This window comes from Elaeis guineensis, chromosome 15 (genome assembly GCF_000442705.2).
Source record: "Elaeis guineensis isolate ETL-2024a chromosome 15, EG11, whole genome shotgun sequence".
NCBI lineage: Eukaryota > Viridiplantae > Streptophyta > Magnoliopsida > Arecales > Arecaceae > Elaeis > Elaeis guineensis.
Genome location: NC_026007.2, coordinates 65,711,835 through 65,730,595, shown reverse-complemented (window position 1 = coordinate 65,730,595; position 18,761 = coordinate 65,711,835). Strand labels below are relative to the sequence as shown.

General features: G+C 37.7%; 2 protein-coding genes across 2 annotated transcripts; one reads left to right on the top strand and one right to left on the bottom strand.

The window, feature by feature from the left end:
- Positions 1 to 2,543: 2,543 nt before the first annotated feature.
- Positions 2,544 to 5,848, top strand: LOC105058484 (root phototropism protein 3). Its single transcript, XM_010941433.4, has 5 exons — positions 2,544 to 2,921; positions 3,205 to 3,364; positions 3,491 to 3,560; positions 3,674 to 4,939; positions 5,154 to 5,848. The coding sequence occupies exons 2-5, from the start codon at positions 3,246 to 3,248 to the stop codon at positions 5,718 to 5,720; spliced, it is 2,022 nt and encodes a 673-aa protein (XP_010939735.1). The 5' UTR covers positions 2,544 to 2,921; positions 3,205 to 3,245; the 3' UTR covers positions 5,721 to 5,848.
- An 8,776-nt stretch (positions 5,849 to 14,624) lies between these two features.
- On the bottom strand, positions 14,625 to 17,871 carry LOC105058485 (cyclin-D3-1). Its single transcript, XM_010941434.4, has 6 exons — positions 17,143 to 17,871; positions 16,243 to 16,329; positions 16,005 to 16,103; positions 15,725 to 15,926; positions 15,503 to 15,624; positions 14,625 to 15,359 (listed from the first exon to the last, which is right to left on the bottom strand). Exons 1-6 carry the CDS (start codon positions 17,446 to 17,448, stop codon positions 15,126 to 15,128), a joined length of 1,050 nt encoding a protein of 349 aa, XP_010939736.1. The 5' UTR covers positions 17,449 to 17,871; the 3' UTR covers positions 14,625 to 15,125.
- Positions 17,872 to 18,761: the final 890 nt, after the last annotated feature.

The window sequence follows — 18,761 nt, the reverse complement described above, 5'->3', positions numbered from 1 at the left end:
GATTGATTTAAGTTTATGGCTTGGGTATGAATCTTGTTATCTAGACATGACCTCGTGATATCGGTCATCGACATAAGTGAGCCTTGTCGGTACCTAATTATGAAGTGTAAATGTGGCTTATTAATAACCACTCATAGGCAGGCCGCAAGGTGTGAGTGTGTCACTATTGGTAGCTAGTCAAGGAACATCATGACAGTATAGATACCCAATCAGCAAGCATAAACATTACCTATTGATACCCTATCATGAGACATAATCATCACCATGGTGTTAAATTCATTGATTTCTATATCATGGACTTGTTTCTGTATTTTGGAATGTTGAAATATAGTATTGATTATAGAACTTCGGAAGAATATAAATTCCTTTGTTTGGTATGTTTCATATAGTGTTTTTGATGCTTGCATAAAAAAATTATTTTCCTATATATAGCATCATGTGCCACATCCATCACCATACTCCTCATAATTGCAGTGTTCTTACTTGCATCATGTGCCATGTCCATCACCACACTCATCATAGCATTAATGAGTGCCATTCTTCAAGATCCACTGGAAATCATTAACTGAACGGTATTTATTCAGTGAGATGATGAAATGTATGTTAGCTAGCCTCGTTCCTGCAAAGGAAATCTCTTCAGAAAACCCTTTTGAAGCTATGTTCTCAAAGTTTAATTGTTTCAATCAATTAAAAAATCTCAATTGCTTAAGAGTGTGCTTTCTTCCATAATCGTTGCTGCAGGCTTATCTTATGAAATTAGTTTACAATTTTAATCTCCAGGATTATTGCCTCTAAAATAAATGGGGGAAGTTATCCTCTTTTTTTTTTTTAATTTCATTTCCATTATTTTGTGGGGCATGGCCTTATGCGTGATGGAGAGGTGGGATTATTGCGTCTAAAATAAATCGTGCTATATCTATATGAGTGGTCTAATCTCGCAAAAGTTTTCAGAGGATGGGGGGTCAATTTCATGGACATTATTATGAGTAAGAATCAAATATATGTAGCCTTAATAATTTCATCAAAAACTATTCACGCAATGTTGGCATTTGACATTGCTGGCTATCTGGTCTTTGATTTGGAAAGAAAATTAAAAATTTGGTTCAGTAGGATCAGTCATTAGAGATGTTAGGAGGTATTGGTTGGTGAAGGTTCTGAATTTTCTCTTCTGAACTTTTTGATGTTGCCTGTTAAAAATGTCCAAAACCATAACATTGTAATTTCCCCACAAAAAGAGTCTATTTCGTTACTTTAGAACATTTGGGAACAAGAGATATTTTTAAAAACTTTAAGAAGTTAAATACCAAGATTTAGTCCCCTTTTCTTCTATACTTCACATCTTAGAACCAACCACTTGTCATGGGGATCAACTCACCATCGCTGCATAGCAAATTAGAACATCCAAGCATGTTCTAGGTCATGTGAATGATAAGCTTATATACTGCAATAGACATCATGTTTTTTTTTGTTTACTTTTATTTGAAGTCTTCATTCCACTCACATCATGATTTTTCCTCTTTATGGGGCAACATCACAACTTTTATCTATCGAGTTTTTTGGTCAAATACTTGATCAAATTCTTTGTTTTTCTTTTTTTTTTTTTTTCTCTCTCTCTGTTTTTTTTTTTTTTTGTGAGTAAAACATGCTCAAACTCATCTATCAAAATAAACACATGGAAGGCTTTGGCTTTTCTTTTCTTAAAAACACTTGACAACACAACTTGCATGCTTTCCTGGAACCACAAGACCTGGGATTTTCTATATTGAACATGGAATCAGGTAGCATAGTTCCATTCACTGTATGATCAGCAATCTATGAGTCATGGCAACCAGTCATCTTTATAGGACCACAACATGGGAGTGCCCACAGCTCAACAAACATGCAATGAAATGATCTTGACCTTACATGCTCCTTTTATGCTAATCATGGTCTATGGATAACCGATAATATTGTAATCTTCCAAGATATAAATGATTGGATGGTGAGAAAGATCTTTTCCATTTGATTTGGATAGCTGCTTAGGTGGGCCAAGAATGATCATCTCACAGAAATATCAAGGTGCCAAAACTCACATACCAAACTTTTCTGTGTACAAAAGTCCCATATACATGTTCCTTTTAAATGTAAGTACAATTCACTATTTTTTCTTTTCTTCTTCTTCTTTTTTTTTTTTTTTTAATGATAAGTGGCCCATTAACAGGTTCATTCATCTTTGAGTCACTACATAGAATCTTATCAAACATGTTGGTTAGCTACATTATACTTTGCTGCCTAACTGTTCAAAATGGAAAGGAAGATTCTCTAGGATGAAATGAATCCACCTAGAATGATTTCACCTAAGGTCCATGGTGGATCTGGTCCACCTAATATGTTCTCCTAAATGAACAAAAACTTGGTCATGATTGAGTTGCCAAGTAATTGAAATACTTGAGATAAAGGATGAAGGATAAGGTTGCTCTAATACTTTCCAGAAGGATGTCCTTGTTATCTGAAAATCATAAAAAAGCAAATCAGTGTTATTGGTGGCATAGTTCCATCCTATACAAGCACAAGAAAATGAAACTGTGCTGGAAGAAACAAACAGTAAGGGCTACAGAAAACTATTGCTTTCCACACATTCAAGAGGAGATGAGGGGGCTGAGGACATCAATTATACCCCTTTTAGTAGAAAGAAAAATAGTTAAAATATATAGAAAGGAGAAAGGGATCAGAGGTAGCCCATAACCCAACAGCCTGTAGGATTATGGAAGATGTGGGAAACTGGACAGATCCAGATACTTCAAACACCCCATGTGATTTTTTCTTGATCACACTCCACTCCTTCACCAGCATCCACATATATGTTTCCTTCTATTTTCTTCTACTCAGGCTGTGTACTGTCCACCCACATTCTAGCACTTGGTGAATTACTTCTTCCCCAGGTTTTGCCTCTTTAATCTTCTTTTCTCCATCAATGTAGTCTTTGCTCACAGAATTGGATGAAAAATTTTGAATTTGGCTCTTCAATTTTCTCCTTTCTTTCTTTCTTCCTTCCTTTTCTCCCTTGTATGCATCTTCTTGTTCAGAACTGAGCCATCTAAATCTTTGCAAGTTTCATCTTTGATCTTCGAGAATGACTTGCAAGTTTGTTAACTCAATTTAGCTGCGTCTTCTCTGCAATCTCTCTCCTGCACCTTCTAAAGCTCTTCAAGGCATTGTAAACAGCTAATCCTGCTATAAGCTTTCACCCTTCGACCAATCCCAGCATGTGGGAATCTGAAGGCGAGGACCTTGGTGGTGGAAGAGAGCATGGCGTCAGTTCCCTTCATCCTGACAGGCATGATGGAGTCAAGTCTGATGGCTTTGAGTGCAGAAATGAGTCTTGGTACCTCTTTTTTTTTTCCTCTCTGAATTATAAATGACAAATCATCTGAATTCCTTTAAGCCAAGCTCTTACACTGCTTAATTACCACAAGATTAATCACAAAGTTTCCATTTTGAATGTGAGTAGGTATGTTTCAAGTGATATTCCTAGTGATTTGCTAGTTAAAGTGGGAGATGCCAGCTTCCATCTGCACAAGGTTGGTACTTTTCAGTATTTACTAGTCCTTGCAGTTTGTGTTCCCTCAAGTATGTCTCCTAGTCTTGTACTTTAATCTAATTCATACTTTACTGGTGGATTTCCCATTTCTAGTATCCTCTACTCTCAAGAAGTGGAAGGATGAACCGGATTGTATGCGAATCATCGCGGGACTCGGAACGGATTGAAGTAGAATTGGATGATATCCCTGGTGGCCCCGAGTCATTTGAACTGACGGCCAAGTTCTGCTATGGCTTAGCGGTTGACCTGACTGCCTCCAACATCTCCGGCCTGCGAAGTGCTGCCGAGTACTTGGAAATGACAGAGGATTTGGAAGAGGGAAACTTGATATTCAAAACAGAAGCCTTCCTCAGCTATGTAGTCCTGTCCTCATGGCGGGACTCGATCGTCGTGCTGAAGAGCTGTGAGAGCCTCTTTCCATGGGCGGAGAACCTCCAGATTGTGCGTCGGTGCAGCGAGTCCATTGCTTGGAAGGCCTGTGCAAACCCAAGGGGCATTCGGTGGGCATACACTGGGAGGCCAACCAGGACTTCCAGTCCCAAATGGAACAGTGACTCCAAAGAATCAAGCCCAGGCAAGAACCAGTCAGTCCCACCGGACTGGTGGTTCGAAGATGTATCGATACTTAGGATCGATCACTTCGTGCGAGTAGTTACCGCCATCAAAGTGAAGGGTATGAGGTTGGATCTGATCGGTGCTGCAATTATGCACTATGCTTCTAAATGGCTCCCAGGACTAGCAAGAGAAGGAGCTCAAGGGAGCGACGACACATGGAACCAGGGAGGACTACATTTGATCATTGCAGGGTCTGCTAACAAAGAGGACTTATCGAGCTCGCAGATTCGAGAGCAGCGAATGGTCATCGAGAGCCTTATAAGCATAATTCCACCTCAGAAGGACTGTGTTTCATGCTGCTTTCTTCTTCGAATGCTAAGGTTGGCGAACATGCTGAAGGTGGCACCAGCACTGGTCACAGAATTGGAGAAAAGAATTGGAATGCAGCTCGAGCAGTCCACTTTGCAAGACCTTCTGATACCCTCCTACAACAGGAGTGAGACATTGTATGATGTTGATCTGGTTCATAGGCTCCTCGAGCACTTCTTGGTCCAAGAGCAAGCAGAGGCTTCAAGTCCAGGAAGGGATCCACATACTGAGAAGCATGGATATGATGCGACCTTGAGGCCGAGTGTGCTTAGTGCTAAGCTAAGAGTTGCAAAGCTATTGGATAGTTATCTTACTGAGGTTTCGAGGGACCGGAATCTGTCACTCACCAAATTTCAAGTCTTGGCAGAGGCCTTGCCAGACTCAGCAAGGACTTGTGATGATGGATTGTATAGAGCAGTGGATTCTTATCTCAAGGTAAACACTCACCTCCAAACATTTCCAATGTTAATTTTATATGCTCAAGATGAGAAACTCTAACCTCAAAAAAAAAAAAAAAAAAAAAAAAAGAAATCATATAGTCTCCATGAACTCAATTCAGTTCACCTTGTTACTTGAGAAATTCTTGGGATGACTTGTACATAATGTAAACAAGAACCAATCTTTTGTATGTCTGAAAACTTTCTATTAGGCACATCCGACGCTCACCGAGCACGAGCGGAAGCGGCTCTGTCGTGTGATGGACTGCCAGAAGCTTTCAGTCGATGCCTGCATGCATGCCGCACAGAACGAGCGCCTTCCACTTCGGGTTGTAGTCCAAGTCCTGTTCTCTGAGCAACTGAAAATAAGCAACGCAATTGCGAACTCATCACTCAAGGAAGCAGGGGATTCCCACCAGCAGCCCATGATGTCCACTAGGAAGCAGCTCCTTGAGGGGACCCCTCAATCCTTCCAAGAAGGATGGGCAGCGGCAAAGAAGGACATCAACACGCTAAAGTTTGAGATGGAGAGCGTGAAAGCTAAGTACCTCGAGCTCCAAAATGATATGGATAACTTGCAGAGGCAGTATGAGAAGATGGCATCGACAAAGTCCGGCAAGCAGTCTTCATCAGCTTGGAGCGCTGGGTGGAAGAAGCTAAGCAAGCTAACTAAGATCACAAGTGCTGAAGCTCATGACATAGGAGCTCACATTCCAGAAACGGGGGTGGTAGAGAAGACAAGGAAGGGCCCAAGGAGGTGGAGGAATTCAATCTCTTAATGAAATGTAGCGATGATGGAGTAAAGATTAGAGTACTCATTTGTGCTAGAAGAGTGATAAGCTGCTTGTAATAAGAAATGGCTGCACTTTAAGAAGTAGGCCTGCTAATAAAGCTTGCCATTTGTGTTTGGGTGGTGTATAATTGCATGCGTTTTTTATTGCTTGGTGTTTCTTGTTCTTAGCTGCAAGCCTTTCTTTGTGTGTGTGTGTGTCCTATTGAGAGTGCAATTTGAGGCCTAATTCAATGATACAAGAATGTTTCTCTATTAGAAGGAAAAAAAAGAAAAGAAAAGAAAAAAAAGACATAAACGTGATCAAGGCTCAGCAGTGCAATTGGGTGTCCCTGCATTTATTAGTTCTTTCGGTTCTGAAGACAGACTGAAAGGGAAATAACAGAATACAGAGAGAAATCATACATTGATCAAGCATCATGGACTTGCAAACTGATCAAATGAAGCAATGGAATTTCTTTACTTATCTTTTTTATTTATATTTTTATGTGTGTTTAGATTGATTGAGATTTCTGATGTCAGATGCAAAGGTTAATGTCTAAGCTTCTTCGACATGGTTGTCGACACTGAAACTTTGTCCAAACCTCGTGATTTTGTGCTTCTCTGCTCTCTTGTAGGCAGTGCAAGGGAAAACCCCATCCTAAGATACTGATGCGGAAGAATCCTGGACGGCTCAAAGAAAATGGAGTTGCCAACTACCTTGCTGTTTACTGCTGTTATAGTTTCCTACTTAATACATGTGTTGCAACATCCAAGTAAGAAGTGGAACAAATTGAATTGAAATAGTTCACATGAAGTGGCGATTTCACCGACGCATGGAATCATGGCATCGTTGTTGTTTTATTTGGAGAAAACTTAAGGAGACGTTTGGTTCGTAACTGAAATTAAAATAAGAATGGAAATGAGAATGGTTTGGAATCAAAATCGAAGTAGTCAAATCTTTCAAAGTATTTAGTTCGTAATCGAAATCGGAATCGAAATTAGAATGAAAAATTGAATCTATAGAGGAGAGTAGGAATTGAGTTCTATATAGATTGACCCATTCCTATTCCACTTCGGAATCGGAATCGGAATGGGACTCCTTCCAACCAAACAGTTGGAATGGGAGTCACACATTCCGATTCCAATTCCAAATCTCCATTCTCCCCAACCAAACACCCCCTAAATATATTTAGTGACAGGATTTATCAAGGAAAAAAAAAGAATTAGTTGTGGCAGCACCAACTATTTATCGTGCGTTATTAGGTTGTTACAATGGCCCAAATCCTGGCCACAGTCTGCCTGAGTCCACGCAACAGCGCAAGGGACTAGGCTGGGCTCTAACAATAAGCTGGAATGGGCCAGCTGAAAATTTAGGAAAAGTGGCCTTAAATCTCCCTCTCTAAGCTTGCAAAATTTTTTGTGCACCGCGGGCATCGTAGAAAATCCAACGTAGAGTACATTATTTTATTCAATTGATCTACATAGTCATCATTTTTTAATACATATTTAATATCTACATATCGATTTTTTCGTTTAAAAATTTTGTATGACGAAAATATCCTATCCTTTGAAAAAATTATGACATTTCATATCCATATTGTGACCTCATACATTCATAATATGCACAGGATGTCATAATTTTTTCTAAAGAATAATAAGATTTTTATTATTTAAAATTTTTAAATGAAAAAGCCGACTTGCAGGTATTAAATGCGAGTTGAAAAGTGATTGAACAAAAATATTTCTCTCATATTATGATATTCGAGATCATATTATGATATTCTGGGCTATATTATATCACAGGATGTCATAATTTTTTTTCAAAAAACAAGAGTATTCTCATCATATAAAATTTTTAAACAAAAAAACTGGTCTGCAGGCATTAAATACATATTGAAAAATGGTAACTACGTGAACCAATCGGACGAGATGATACATTTTACATCGGATTTTCTATACTGCCCGTAGTGCTCCAAGAATTTCTCCTCTAAGCTTATATAGTTTGGGCCTATTGCCGGGCCATTTGCTTGATTACAGAGTTGCCCAAATTGGGCCTAAGACATTGCATAGGCCGGGTAGCTGGTGAGACCTCAAAGAGTACTGAAGCAAGCGGATTTAATAAGCCCACACTGGATAGACATCTAAGAAAGCCCATCTAGGGCTCATTTGGGGGCCCCACATGAGCCTGACCTTCTCTAGTTCCCAAGCAAAAACCAAGAATGCACTATTTTGGGCTTCCACCGTTAATGCACAAACGTGGCTTGTTGGCAGCCTAGGCAAAATTTTTGTGCGCCACGGCCGCATAGAAAATCCGATGCAGAGTACATTATTTTTTTAATAAATTTATATAATTATTATTTTTTAATATATATTTAATATTTATATATTAATTTTTTTATTTAAAAATTTTATATAACGAAAATATTTTTATTCTTTGATAAAATTATGATATCCTACGTTCAGAAAATTATAATTTTTGTCCACAAAATGTTATAATATAATGCAGAATGTCATAATATGCACAGATGTCATAATTCTTTCTAAAAAATATAGACATTTTCGTCATTCAAAATTTTCAAATAAAAAATTTAATCTGAAGGCATTAAATGTGCGTTGGAAAGTGGTTAGATAAAAATGTCTCTTTTATATTATGATATCCTAGACTATATTATGACATTTTAGGCTATAATACGCCACAGGATATCATAATTTTTTTTAAAAGACAGAGATATTTTTATCATATAAAATTTTTAAATAAAGAAGTCGATCTGCAAGCTTTAAATCTGCATTGGAAAGTGATGACTATATGATAATCAGACAAAATAATGTGCTCCACATTGGATTTTCTACACTACCTGCAGTGCACAAAGAATTTCTCTGAAAGCCTGACTATAGAATTTTTAAAGCTAGCCAGGCCAGCCCGAAGCATTGATAAACATAATTACAAGGGATGTAATAAAACTCTTAAAAACCTATCATTATTCTGTTGTACATGTATTTCCTATTCAAATGTTTTGCATTTATCTCTCTCTCTCTCTCTCTCTCTCTCTCTCTCTCTCTCTCTCTCTCTCTCTCTCTATATATATATATATATATATATATATATATATATATATATATATATATATATATATATATATATATATTTATATTTCTAGTGCACATAAATTAAGTACAGTACAATTTTTTGTTCAATTAGAAACCTATTGTACATATCACATGCCTCCACAACCATCGCACTTCTCTCACCCCTTTGTCCCTGGTTCTTTTTGATGGGTATCATCTGACATTTTGTAGTCCCTGACCAGATCCACAAGCCAGATGGCTAGGACTCAAACATATTGGTCTCCCGATCTTAGTCACGGGAATTTAAGCTGGTCCACAAGCCAGACAATCATTGACATGATCATAAGGCTACGATTTAAATGTTGCTTTTGATCAGCTTCTCTGGATGATCCTCAGCCCACACTACACATGCTAGATCTCTGCATCAGATGTCAATGTTTCCGATTAATAGTTTCTTGGCTTCGATGATCAGGGAGTCTCAAAACAAGTTTAGCTAATGCATACCTTTCTAGCCATAGTTTGATGTTTACATGTTACCATAGAAGTTGGGACTTCAGGTGGGTTAATGGATGGTATAATGTTCAGCGGAATTAATGGCTAAACTCCATCGTTTGTTTCATTCGCATTAACCGGCATATAAATAGTGTACAAGCTCATGTGATTACAACCATAAAGATATTCCATTCTTAAGAGGGCGAACGTTCATGTGGTTACAACCATAGAAGAGTAGAGGGTTATTCCGTTCCGATCTAGGAGACTAGGTCTTATCCAATTCAAATGCTCTCGAGACTAAGATGATGATGATAATGGCCAAGACTTCGTTTAGAACTGGTCCCTGTGCTTCAGAAACTTTGGACAAGAATAACTTTGTTCTTTCCCCCCAGCGCATAGATGTTTGGTTTGTCTCCCCTAGCTAGTCTCTTGTTCTTAGTGCCAGGTTTCACGACAACCAATCCTTTAACAGCTATCTTCTTGGTGTCTTTTTGATGAAATCAGACCATATCGGACCGCCCAAATTGTACGGGATGCTCAGAACACCAACTAGCATTGTCTTCGTGGGGTGGTCCTGGTCTGGTGATGCCAACAACTCCTGATCAAGTGGTCATAAGATGAGGGTATCCTAGTTTGGTATGGAGAAACTTCTCTTCAGAAGTGTAGCTAGCTAAGGTGGTCATACAGGTGTGGCTCAAAAGGTGACGACGGAGGCTACAGAGCGAGGTGAAATCTGATGGATCATTTAGTAGACAACCTCTCTTTACATTTTCCATCCATGCAACGTTTCTAGCCAAGTTAACTGCCAGAATATGTGCTGAAGCATTCCAAGAGAGTAAAAAAATTGTTCCCATATCTTAAAGACAAATAGTATATTTATGTTGCAGCTTCCAGTGCTTTTGTTGAGAAAGGACACTGCTAGGTGGGTTGTAGTTTTGTGGCAGAAAGGAACGTGAGTTTGTTCACATGGGAGCCATGAATACATTATGAACTGGGGCTTGATCTGGTAGTCACACTCCTTTGCTCGATCATCGAAGATTCTGGATTTGATTCTTAGTTAATGCATTCTTAAAAGATTCATGCTTGATACTTACAATGCTTTAATCCACTATTCGAAGTTACACAAAATGAACTTACTGTCCCACATACTTTGTTGCTCATGGTTGGGCTACTAACATGTTCGATCAGTTAGAAGATCTATTCCCAGCATGATAACAATGGTATGTACAGGGTCTTCTTATGCTGATTTGTGGAATCTGAATGGGATTTCACTCAAACATTCTGGCTAAGATAGGTTATGATATAAGTTTGAGCTAAACTCAAGTGATGACTTATATAGATCCTTGGTGACCTTCAGATGTGGAGGATGAGTTACAGACTTGTTGCATAGATCTGGGAGATGATCGATGAGAAGGTTTTTTACAAGGGATAAAAAAATTTCACCCCTGAAGATATTTCATTTAATTTTTCTTTTTGCTATCGTTTGAATAAAAAAAGAACAAGGTAAACTTCTTTCTACCGCTTTCTCACACTGTGGTTAGATCCATAAATCAATACGATAGCAACTGTAAAACTTGATTTCCACATTCAATTAAATTGATGGATACATGGCCTCATTTTGGCCACTTAAATGGGGTCCCATCACTTTCTTTCTTCCTTTGGTCAATAATTTTATCATAGTATTGTACCACCCAAAAAAAAAAAAAGGGTCATAGTGACATGATTCTGGATGTAGACTTTAAGATGATTTTGCCTCCTCTTCTAGACATTACGAAAACAACTAACAACCAGCTATATTTAAGCTGCTAATTAAATGGTTTCAATCTATAGTTAGGAACCCTTAGTACTAGGATTAAGACAGCAATACACATGTATGTTGGAAAATAACCTTCGGTACCAGTCTACATAACTATATATTTTCTTGTCCAAATGAACATCTTAATCAAGTTGTATTTTGGTAATACCTTTCAAGGGCATTGGAAGCACTACTTTGCTGCAGACTTTTGAACCTTGTGGTTCACTTTTAGATTGAATAATTATTGTGAGATCCCAGTAAGCAACTAGGTACATAATTAAAATTAGATTCTACCTAGCACCTCTGAGGTTCTGATACAAAAATACTACCATTATTCCAAGGAATAAGTCTACATTCAATTTGTATACCATGCATTATAAATCAACACAGGAAGTAAGAAGAGCTCAAATGGACAGGGTCAGCATGAAGTCCTACCTAGTCTCCTTTCTTTTTTTTTCTTTTTTTCTTTTTTTTTGATAAGACGGCTTATTTAAACAATTTTTTTATAAATATAATTAAAAAAATTAAAAAATAAAATATCTTAGAGTTGTCCAGAAATGATCCTCATCTTAGTCCAAAGAATTTCTCCGGTATGCTCACTCAGTTAGCTGCAGTATTCATCTCATAAAAAACATGCTTGATATCCAGGACGGTATATCCCTCCAACAAAATTATATGTAGTTTTTTTTTATTCACTATTTTGTAATATAAAATAATTATCTTTTTATCCTCTCAATTTTATTCGCGTTGCATGCATATCCCATGCATTTTAAAATTTTCAACGGAGTCCCTAAATCTATTTTTCGTTACAATCTGGCCCTTCCATCCATCTGTCTTGTCTTGTGATGTCGTTGACGGTCTTCTTAAAATGGAGAAATTATTGCATGCATCCGATACAAATAAATCAAGATAAATCTCTGAGCATATGCACGGTGGAGAGCGCACAATCAAGAATCGATGTAATACAAGGAGTAGCATGACGAATTTATGCGGTCCAATTGCACCTGATGCATGCAATACGGAGGTCTTAAAATGACTAAAATGCCATCGTCACCTTCCTCAATTATCTCCAAATTTACTAATCTCAAAGGAGATGAAGGCATGTACGGCAACATACGTCATCCGCGTTCTCTCTCTCTCTCTCGAGTCTTGTAGGCTCCCGATTCATTTCAAACCCCCTCTCCCCCTACTCCCACTTCCCTCGTGCTGCCACTTTCCAAGATGCCCTGCCTCTGAGTCTCCCATCACCAACCCCAGATGCCCACGACTCAAACATTTTGTCGAATGACCTGCGGTCCTCGCTGCAATTTCCGTCCTCCTTTGTCCGTGTTGCTTCTGGGTGGACTGGTCCACCAGGGACCACCGCTGTGCTGGTGGACCTGATCCAACCAATAGTTTCAATGGCGGGCCAGCAGGCTGGAAGCTTCTCAATTCCCATTCTACCTCTTCACTTGGGTATTTAAGAAAGTTTCGCAGGTGTTAACACTCATGTAATAATCTTGTGCTGGTTGCGTGAATCTTTCACTAAAGCTAGAGATGTGGATAGAAGGTCAAAATACAGTGAAAATTAAGTTGATGGATCTAATAGAAAGATTTTAAAGTGCATGGAGCACATTTAAACAAGGGCAAATTTGGATGGAATCATTCTAATAATTGTCCAATGATCTACTAAATACCTTGAGATCCGTTTAGTTGAGGTACGTCAAATTACTCTGTAATTTGATAAATTTTAAAATTATTTATCTAAAAAAATAATTACAAAAAAAAATAATTTTTTACTATATTTGATTAGTTAAAAAATTACTCTGAAAAAGATTACGACAACCCTATATAAAAATTTGATCAAATTTATAAATATACCCATCAACATCAAATAATTTTTTAATCTAAAATATTATTGCCATCTCTAATCAGTTTTTATATAATAACTACAATCACATAACTCTTTGTATAACGTCATCTATATCTTACTTTTGAATAAATTTGAAAAGACATCAAAACGAATTTCATGACTACATATATATTACAATTTTTGAGCTTTATCTTTTTTGATATTTTCATTGTTACCAATATCTCATTCTGCACCTCTCTTTATTAAATGTATCGGAGTTATTTTTATCAAATATGAATTATTATTATTTAAAAATTTATCAAATATTAACCCTCCATAGTATTTATTTTACCTCCTCTCTGAAAAATAAATATGAAATATACCAATTTTGTTATCATCTCTCTCTTCAATTTTTCATACCAAATATAATAATCTAATATAAGATTTATATTTCTATACCAGATCAATTCCAACCAAACAGACCCTTAAACTAGTACAAGGCCTCACTATAACTCAGAGCTCAGAATCTCCCTAATCCTTCACGGTGCTGCATTTTGTTACATTTTTTTCCTCGCCTTTGAATAGAGTTGGATCACAAAGTCCAAGTGCACAGCGATCTCATATCACGATGATCTCAGAGTTCTTCCCACTGCCAGTTTACACATAGTAAATCCTAAGTTAACCAGACCCCATAGATGATAGAACAAATTACTCGGGACTCTTCTCACTGGTAGGATTAATATGTCTTAAACAAAATCACCACCTCTTTTCTCAAGTGCAATTTTACTGTTAGCAACATTGGGAAATAGATCTAAAAACAGTGGGCACAGTATGTCTGGACCATGGCAAATAAGGACATTAATAATCATAACATTCAAAAGAAAGCAGTCAAGCCATTTCCCTTTTAGCTCAGTCCTAGTAAAATCCTCTTTGGGACATGCTATACAAATACTGCTCCCCTCCTCAAAAGGTGAAACATAATAAGAGATTGTGACAATAGACCAGCTTGTATTATTCAATGAAGCCTTTGTCAAAAGGATGAGGCTCAATATTTTTCCTTCAACAGGAGAGGCACATTTCTTTAGCTGCCCATCCTTTCCATGCCATCATTATCTATTGAACCAAGATGTGACAAAAGTGATGTGCTAGACACAATTGACTGGAGAGATATAACAAAGTCATAGTGCCACCCCCCAAATGTTGAATATATGAATGTGGTAACCTTTTATGTGAAGTGGATCTCAGGGGATACCTTTCCCTTTCTAATTTTTAAAACAAGCTTAGCTTGAATTAAAGAATCTTTATGCACAAACACTACAAACTCCACCCACCCAGAGTACTATATATACAATTTGGCATGACCTGCGATAGATTAGATCTTGGGATATACTTAATGTTCCTGCTTAGATATGACAAACAATGCTAAACAAAGAGTTGCCCAAAGAAAACCCAATCCAGTAGGGAATAATTCTTCCCTTCCTTTTTTAAACACTATCTGAAACTTTAATTGGAGACTGAAACTTCCAAGGGGAGGATCCCCCCACTCACCTTATAAACATGGAGATTCTCTCCCCCTCGAGGGTTTTATATGTTGTCTACCAAGATTTCTACCCACTAGAAGCACTCCTATATCATAAAGGAAGCAAACTACAAAGTCTAAGCAGACAAGCAGTCAAACAATAGGATGGCAGACACCAAAAATACAGAAAAAAGGAAAAGTAAACACATAAATAATGTTCATGATAAATAGCTTTTCTTAAAAAAACCCACTTCCTCCTTTTTCCTGTCTATTTTCTCTTTCAGTGGTCAGTTTTCATACCCACAGGGACCTTTTCCCTAATGGTAAAAAGAAAAGCAAACTACAAAAACACCGCTCAGTTTATCTTTGGCAGCCTCTATCTTCTCCCAAGCATACATTTCTCTCCATTTTTCTATCATTGCATCCACTTTTCTCTGTTCTCCTTTCTGCCTCTGCATTTTTGATAATTCAACTGCTGGTGGGTGCTTCACTGCTTCATTCATATTAGAGGGATGAGTACTGCTCACCCAAAACATCTGATCTTTGTTTTCTTTTCCTCCTTGTTTTTGCCAAGTTTCATTCTTTTTTTTTTTTTTTGTTGGTAACTTTCTGACCACACAAAAGCACCCACTAACCAAACCAGACTAACTTGTTTGATGGTACCAAAACCTCCCAAAACAGGTGAGCAGTACCCAGAAAACCCCCATCTTCATGGGATTGAAGATGAGCATATTTTCCTCCTCTTGCTAGCTGGAGAAGGATGATGGCATGTAGAATGTGACCCAACAGTTATATCATCACTCTTATAGCTCAGGCATGCAGCGTCTAACACTGCAATTGGGCTCCATGGCACTGAAGAAACCGTTGGGCTAGCATTTTTAAGCAGCCTATTTCTCATCAGTACATTCTCCTGAATTACTTCATAGCATCGCAACACTCTCTCCTGCAGCAACCACAAACCAGATCAAAACCTTCAAATTATTAAAAGGTCTGTGAAATGCGACATGAACCTGCTCATTCATATGAAAAATAGAACATTGTCTAAGTAAATTGTAGCCACAAATCAAAATAACTAGAACTATATACCTTTGATATGTGGATGCAGCAAGACACACCCTTCTCGACATCCACAGTTTGGGTTTCTCCCAACACTGACAGTGCAACAGCTGCAGCAATTTCCGAAGGTCTGAATGCTAAGAAAGCTGTCCCTGCATTTCAATTACACACTCTCAGCAACAAAGTACAAGCTACACATTTCTTTTTTAACTATCAGAGATAAGATTTTATATCTTTGAACAAGAAACATACCTCTAACTGTGTTCAAAATAAGTTCCGTGGATCGGGATATCAATAATTTGGAGGAAGAATTACCATCATTGAACTTGTGAAGGAAGTAATCTATAAAAGAAAAAGGAGTCACAGCTTGCATCTTCCATTTGAGGGTGCTCAGAACCAGAAGCTCCATTCTCTGAATAGTCCTAGCCTCGAATACATATTTTGACTGCCCAACCTATATAATACAAATTAGGGAAAATTAAGATATTTAAAGGCAAGAATCAGAAAATTCAATTAATGATGCCTACTTCACCTGCAAATCCAGCAATAGAGGAACTTCAGTTTCCTCCATCTTGGCCGCTAATGACAAGCATGCCACCGACAATAATTGCGTCATCCAAGCCTTGCCTTGCTAAAAATAGAAATGATAAGGAAATGGAATCGAGTTAATTGATTCGTTTCGCTTATGCCATACCAATGCTTATATCTACTTGAATGAATGTAATATTTCTAAGAAACAGTAGATTCAAGGCCTTTATGAGGGTTCTTACAGGAAGCTCATAGGTTGAGAGGAACCGATCCAAGTAATTCACAGATAAATAGGCACTCAAAGGTCCAAAACTGTAATGGGCATGAACCTGTCCAATAAATCATAAATGCCATCAATCAAAAGAGGTAATGGGGATCAAAATGCAAGAAAAGAAAAATAAAGCAACACTAGAAGGTAACATAAATTTCACCACCTCCAAGCGAGTTGGTTGGGCTGGAGGAGCATGTATCGCTCTGGCGCTGTTTTGCAACGAGAGAAAGACGATTAGAGGATTGCCGGAATGTCCTTGCCGAGGACTCTCCGATGTTTAAGTCAGGCAAAGTTTCGAGAGGAGGAGAGTCACTCTCATTCTTTCATTTCTTTCATCTCTCCTATTTTCTCTTGAAATTCTGTCTCACTTGAGCATCAAAGAGTCCCCACCAAACTTGTTCCGGTGACCCTCTGATTGTCTTTTTCTAGTTATTGATCACCTCCAGCACCATACACACTCCTCCAACCTAACCGAGCAGAACAGCATTGCTCGCCAGCTCGCCCACCCATCAGGTCGGGCTTTGAGCAGTAACACATCACATCAAACTATTGAAGCCACAAACAACCACACCTCCATATCCATGTGCACTAATCAAACAACAAGAACAGTGATACCCCGAAAAACACAAGCCACAGAATGATTGGAGCAAAAAATAAAAACACCAACAGAGCAATTAGAACAACAACATCAAATGCATCCACGTTGACTCATAATGTCAGTAACCTTAGATCTATTTACATCAAAATGATCATACTGGAACTAAAATCACGTTAAAAAAACATCAAAGAACCAGTAAAATAGTGGTAAAAAAGAAAGAAATTAAAGGAATAATACCCTGAAAATACAGAAAGAAACGACTAAAAATCTCACCTTCCAAATCCAATCGATGGATTCTCTTCTGATGGACAGGTCCAGGGCCCCAGAGCGCAGTCTCTCAGCGTAGTCACCCCTGGGCAAATGCTTGGGTTCTCTCTCCACCATCCGAGCCAAGCACTCATCCGACTGGAGGGGGAAAACCATCAAGGAATCCCCATAAAAATCGTTCCTTTTTTGTGTGGCCCAGCCTGGCCTCTTCCCCCGGATACTCTCCTCCTCATCATCATCAAAGCCCAGGATGCTGCTGGTGTCCTCGGCGCAGAGGAGGATGGAGGACATGCAAGCATAGCTTGGACTCATCTCAACCAAGAGAGATGGATTATAGATTGATGGAAATAATAGATGGACCAAGGATAGAAGATGGTTTTGGTGATAGAAAAGCGGGGCTTTGGTTTTCTTCGCTTTCCTGCTCCTCCTCCTCTTCCTCCTTGAAATGGGTCTCTTTGCTCTGGAGCAAATGAGGGATTTTGGGTGGGCGCTCTTCCTTGTTAATGGTGGGCAGGGGAGGGGCAGAGGAAGAGAGGAGGAGGAGGAAGGCGCTGTTGCATAGGAAAGAGGGTTACTGCGGGAGTGGATTGAAGAGAGAGGAGAGTATTTGGGGGAACAGGGGAGAGAAATAGCAAGCAGAAAATGGGGATAATAGGAAGGGGAAAAAGGGCTCAGAAATGATAAAAAATACACTCTCTTTTCTTTTGTTTTTTCTCAGCCCTCTGTGAGAAAGGAAAGGTGGGATGTGGGGTGGAGGTGTTAGGGGTTTTGAAGAGATGATACTGATTATAGTATGATGATATGATAATTGATGGGTTGATTTTAGGGGCTGATCTGATACTGATGATGCGGTTTGTACAAAGACTTTGTACACATGATGTAGTACAGGGATTCAGGGACCCAAAACAACAGAAGCTGCTGATGAGTTATTGTGTCTGCCATGGATTTGCAATGTATTTACAGGATAGCCATTTCCAAAATGACCATCATAGTCACAACCTTCTTCCCTTATTACCTTTAATAAAAAAGACACATAAATAAACAAAAAACACCGCTCTCTATAATGATCTTCTCTGTCTAATGTTAAAATAAAAGATAAATTTAATCTAAAATTAGGACTAAAATATATTATAAATAAAGAGTAAAAAATTATATATAATAAGAGATATATATTTAATATACTAATCAGTAAAAATTATAAATTAAAGTGATTATTATACTTCTAACATTTTTTATTTATTTAATCATGCATTTAGATAATATCTTTAAATTTTGTCATGATGTTCTTTAGATATCATTAAATCAAATTCATTCTCCATACAGATTTTTTTAAAAAAACTCGCACACATGAAACTTGATAAATATATATATATAAAGCTTGATGAATATATCTAGTATCTTTATTTCTATCAAAATATAATATTTAAAATATTATGATAAAATATAAGATTGATTTTTTTATGATAGTGGAATATTAGGTTAAAAGCTATTTTTATTTTATTTTTTATCTTTGACTATGTTATACCATACATTAGAACATTTCTTTAAGAATTTTTTTTTTGAATTTTTCTAATATATATCATCCTTCTTATGTCTAAAAAAATTACATAAAATATATTTTTAAA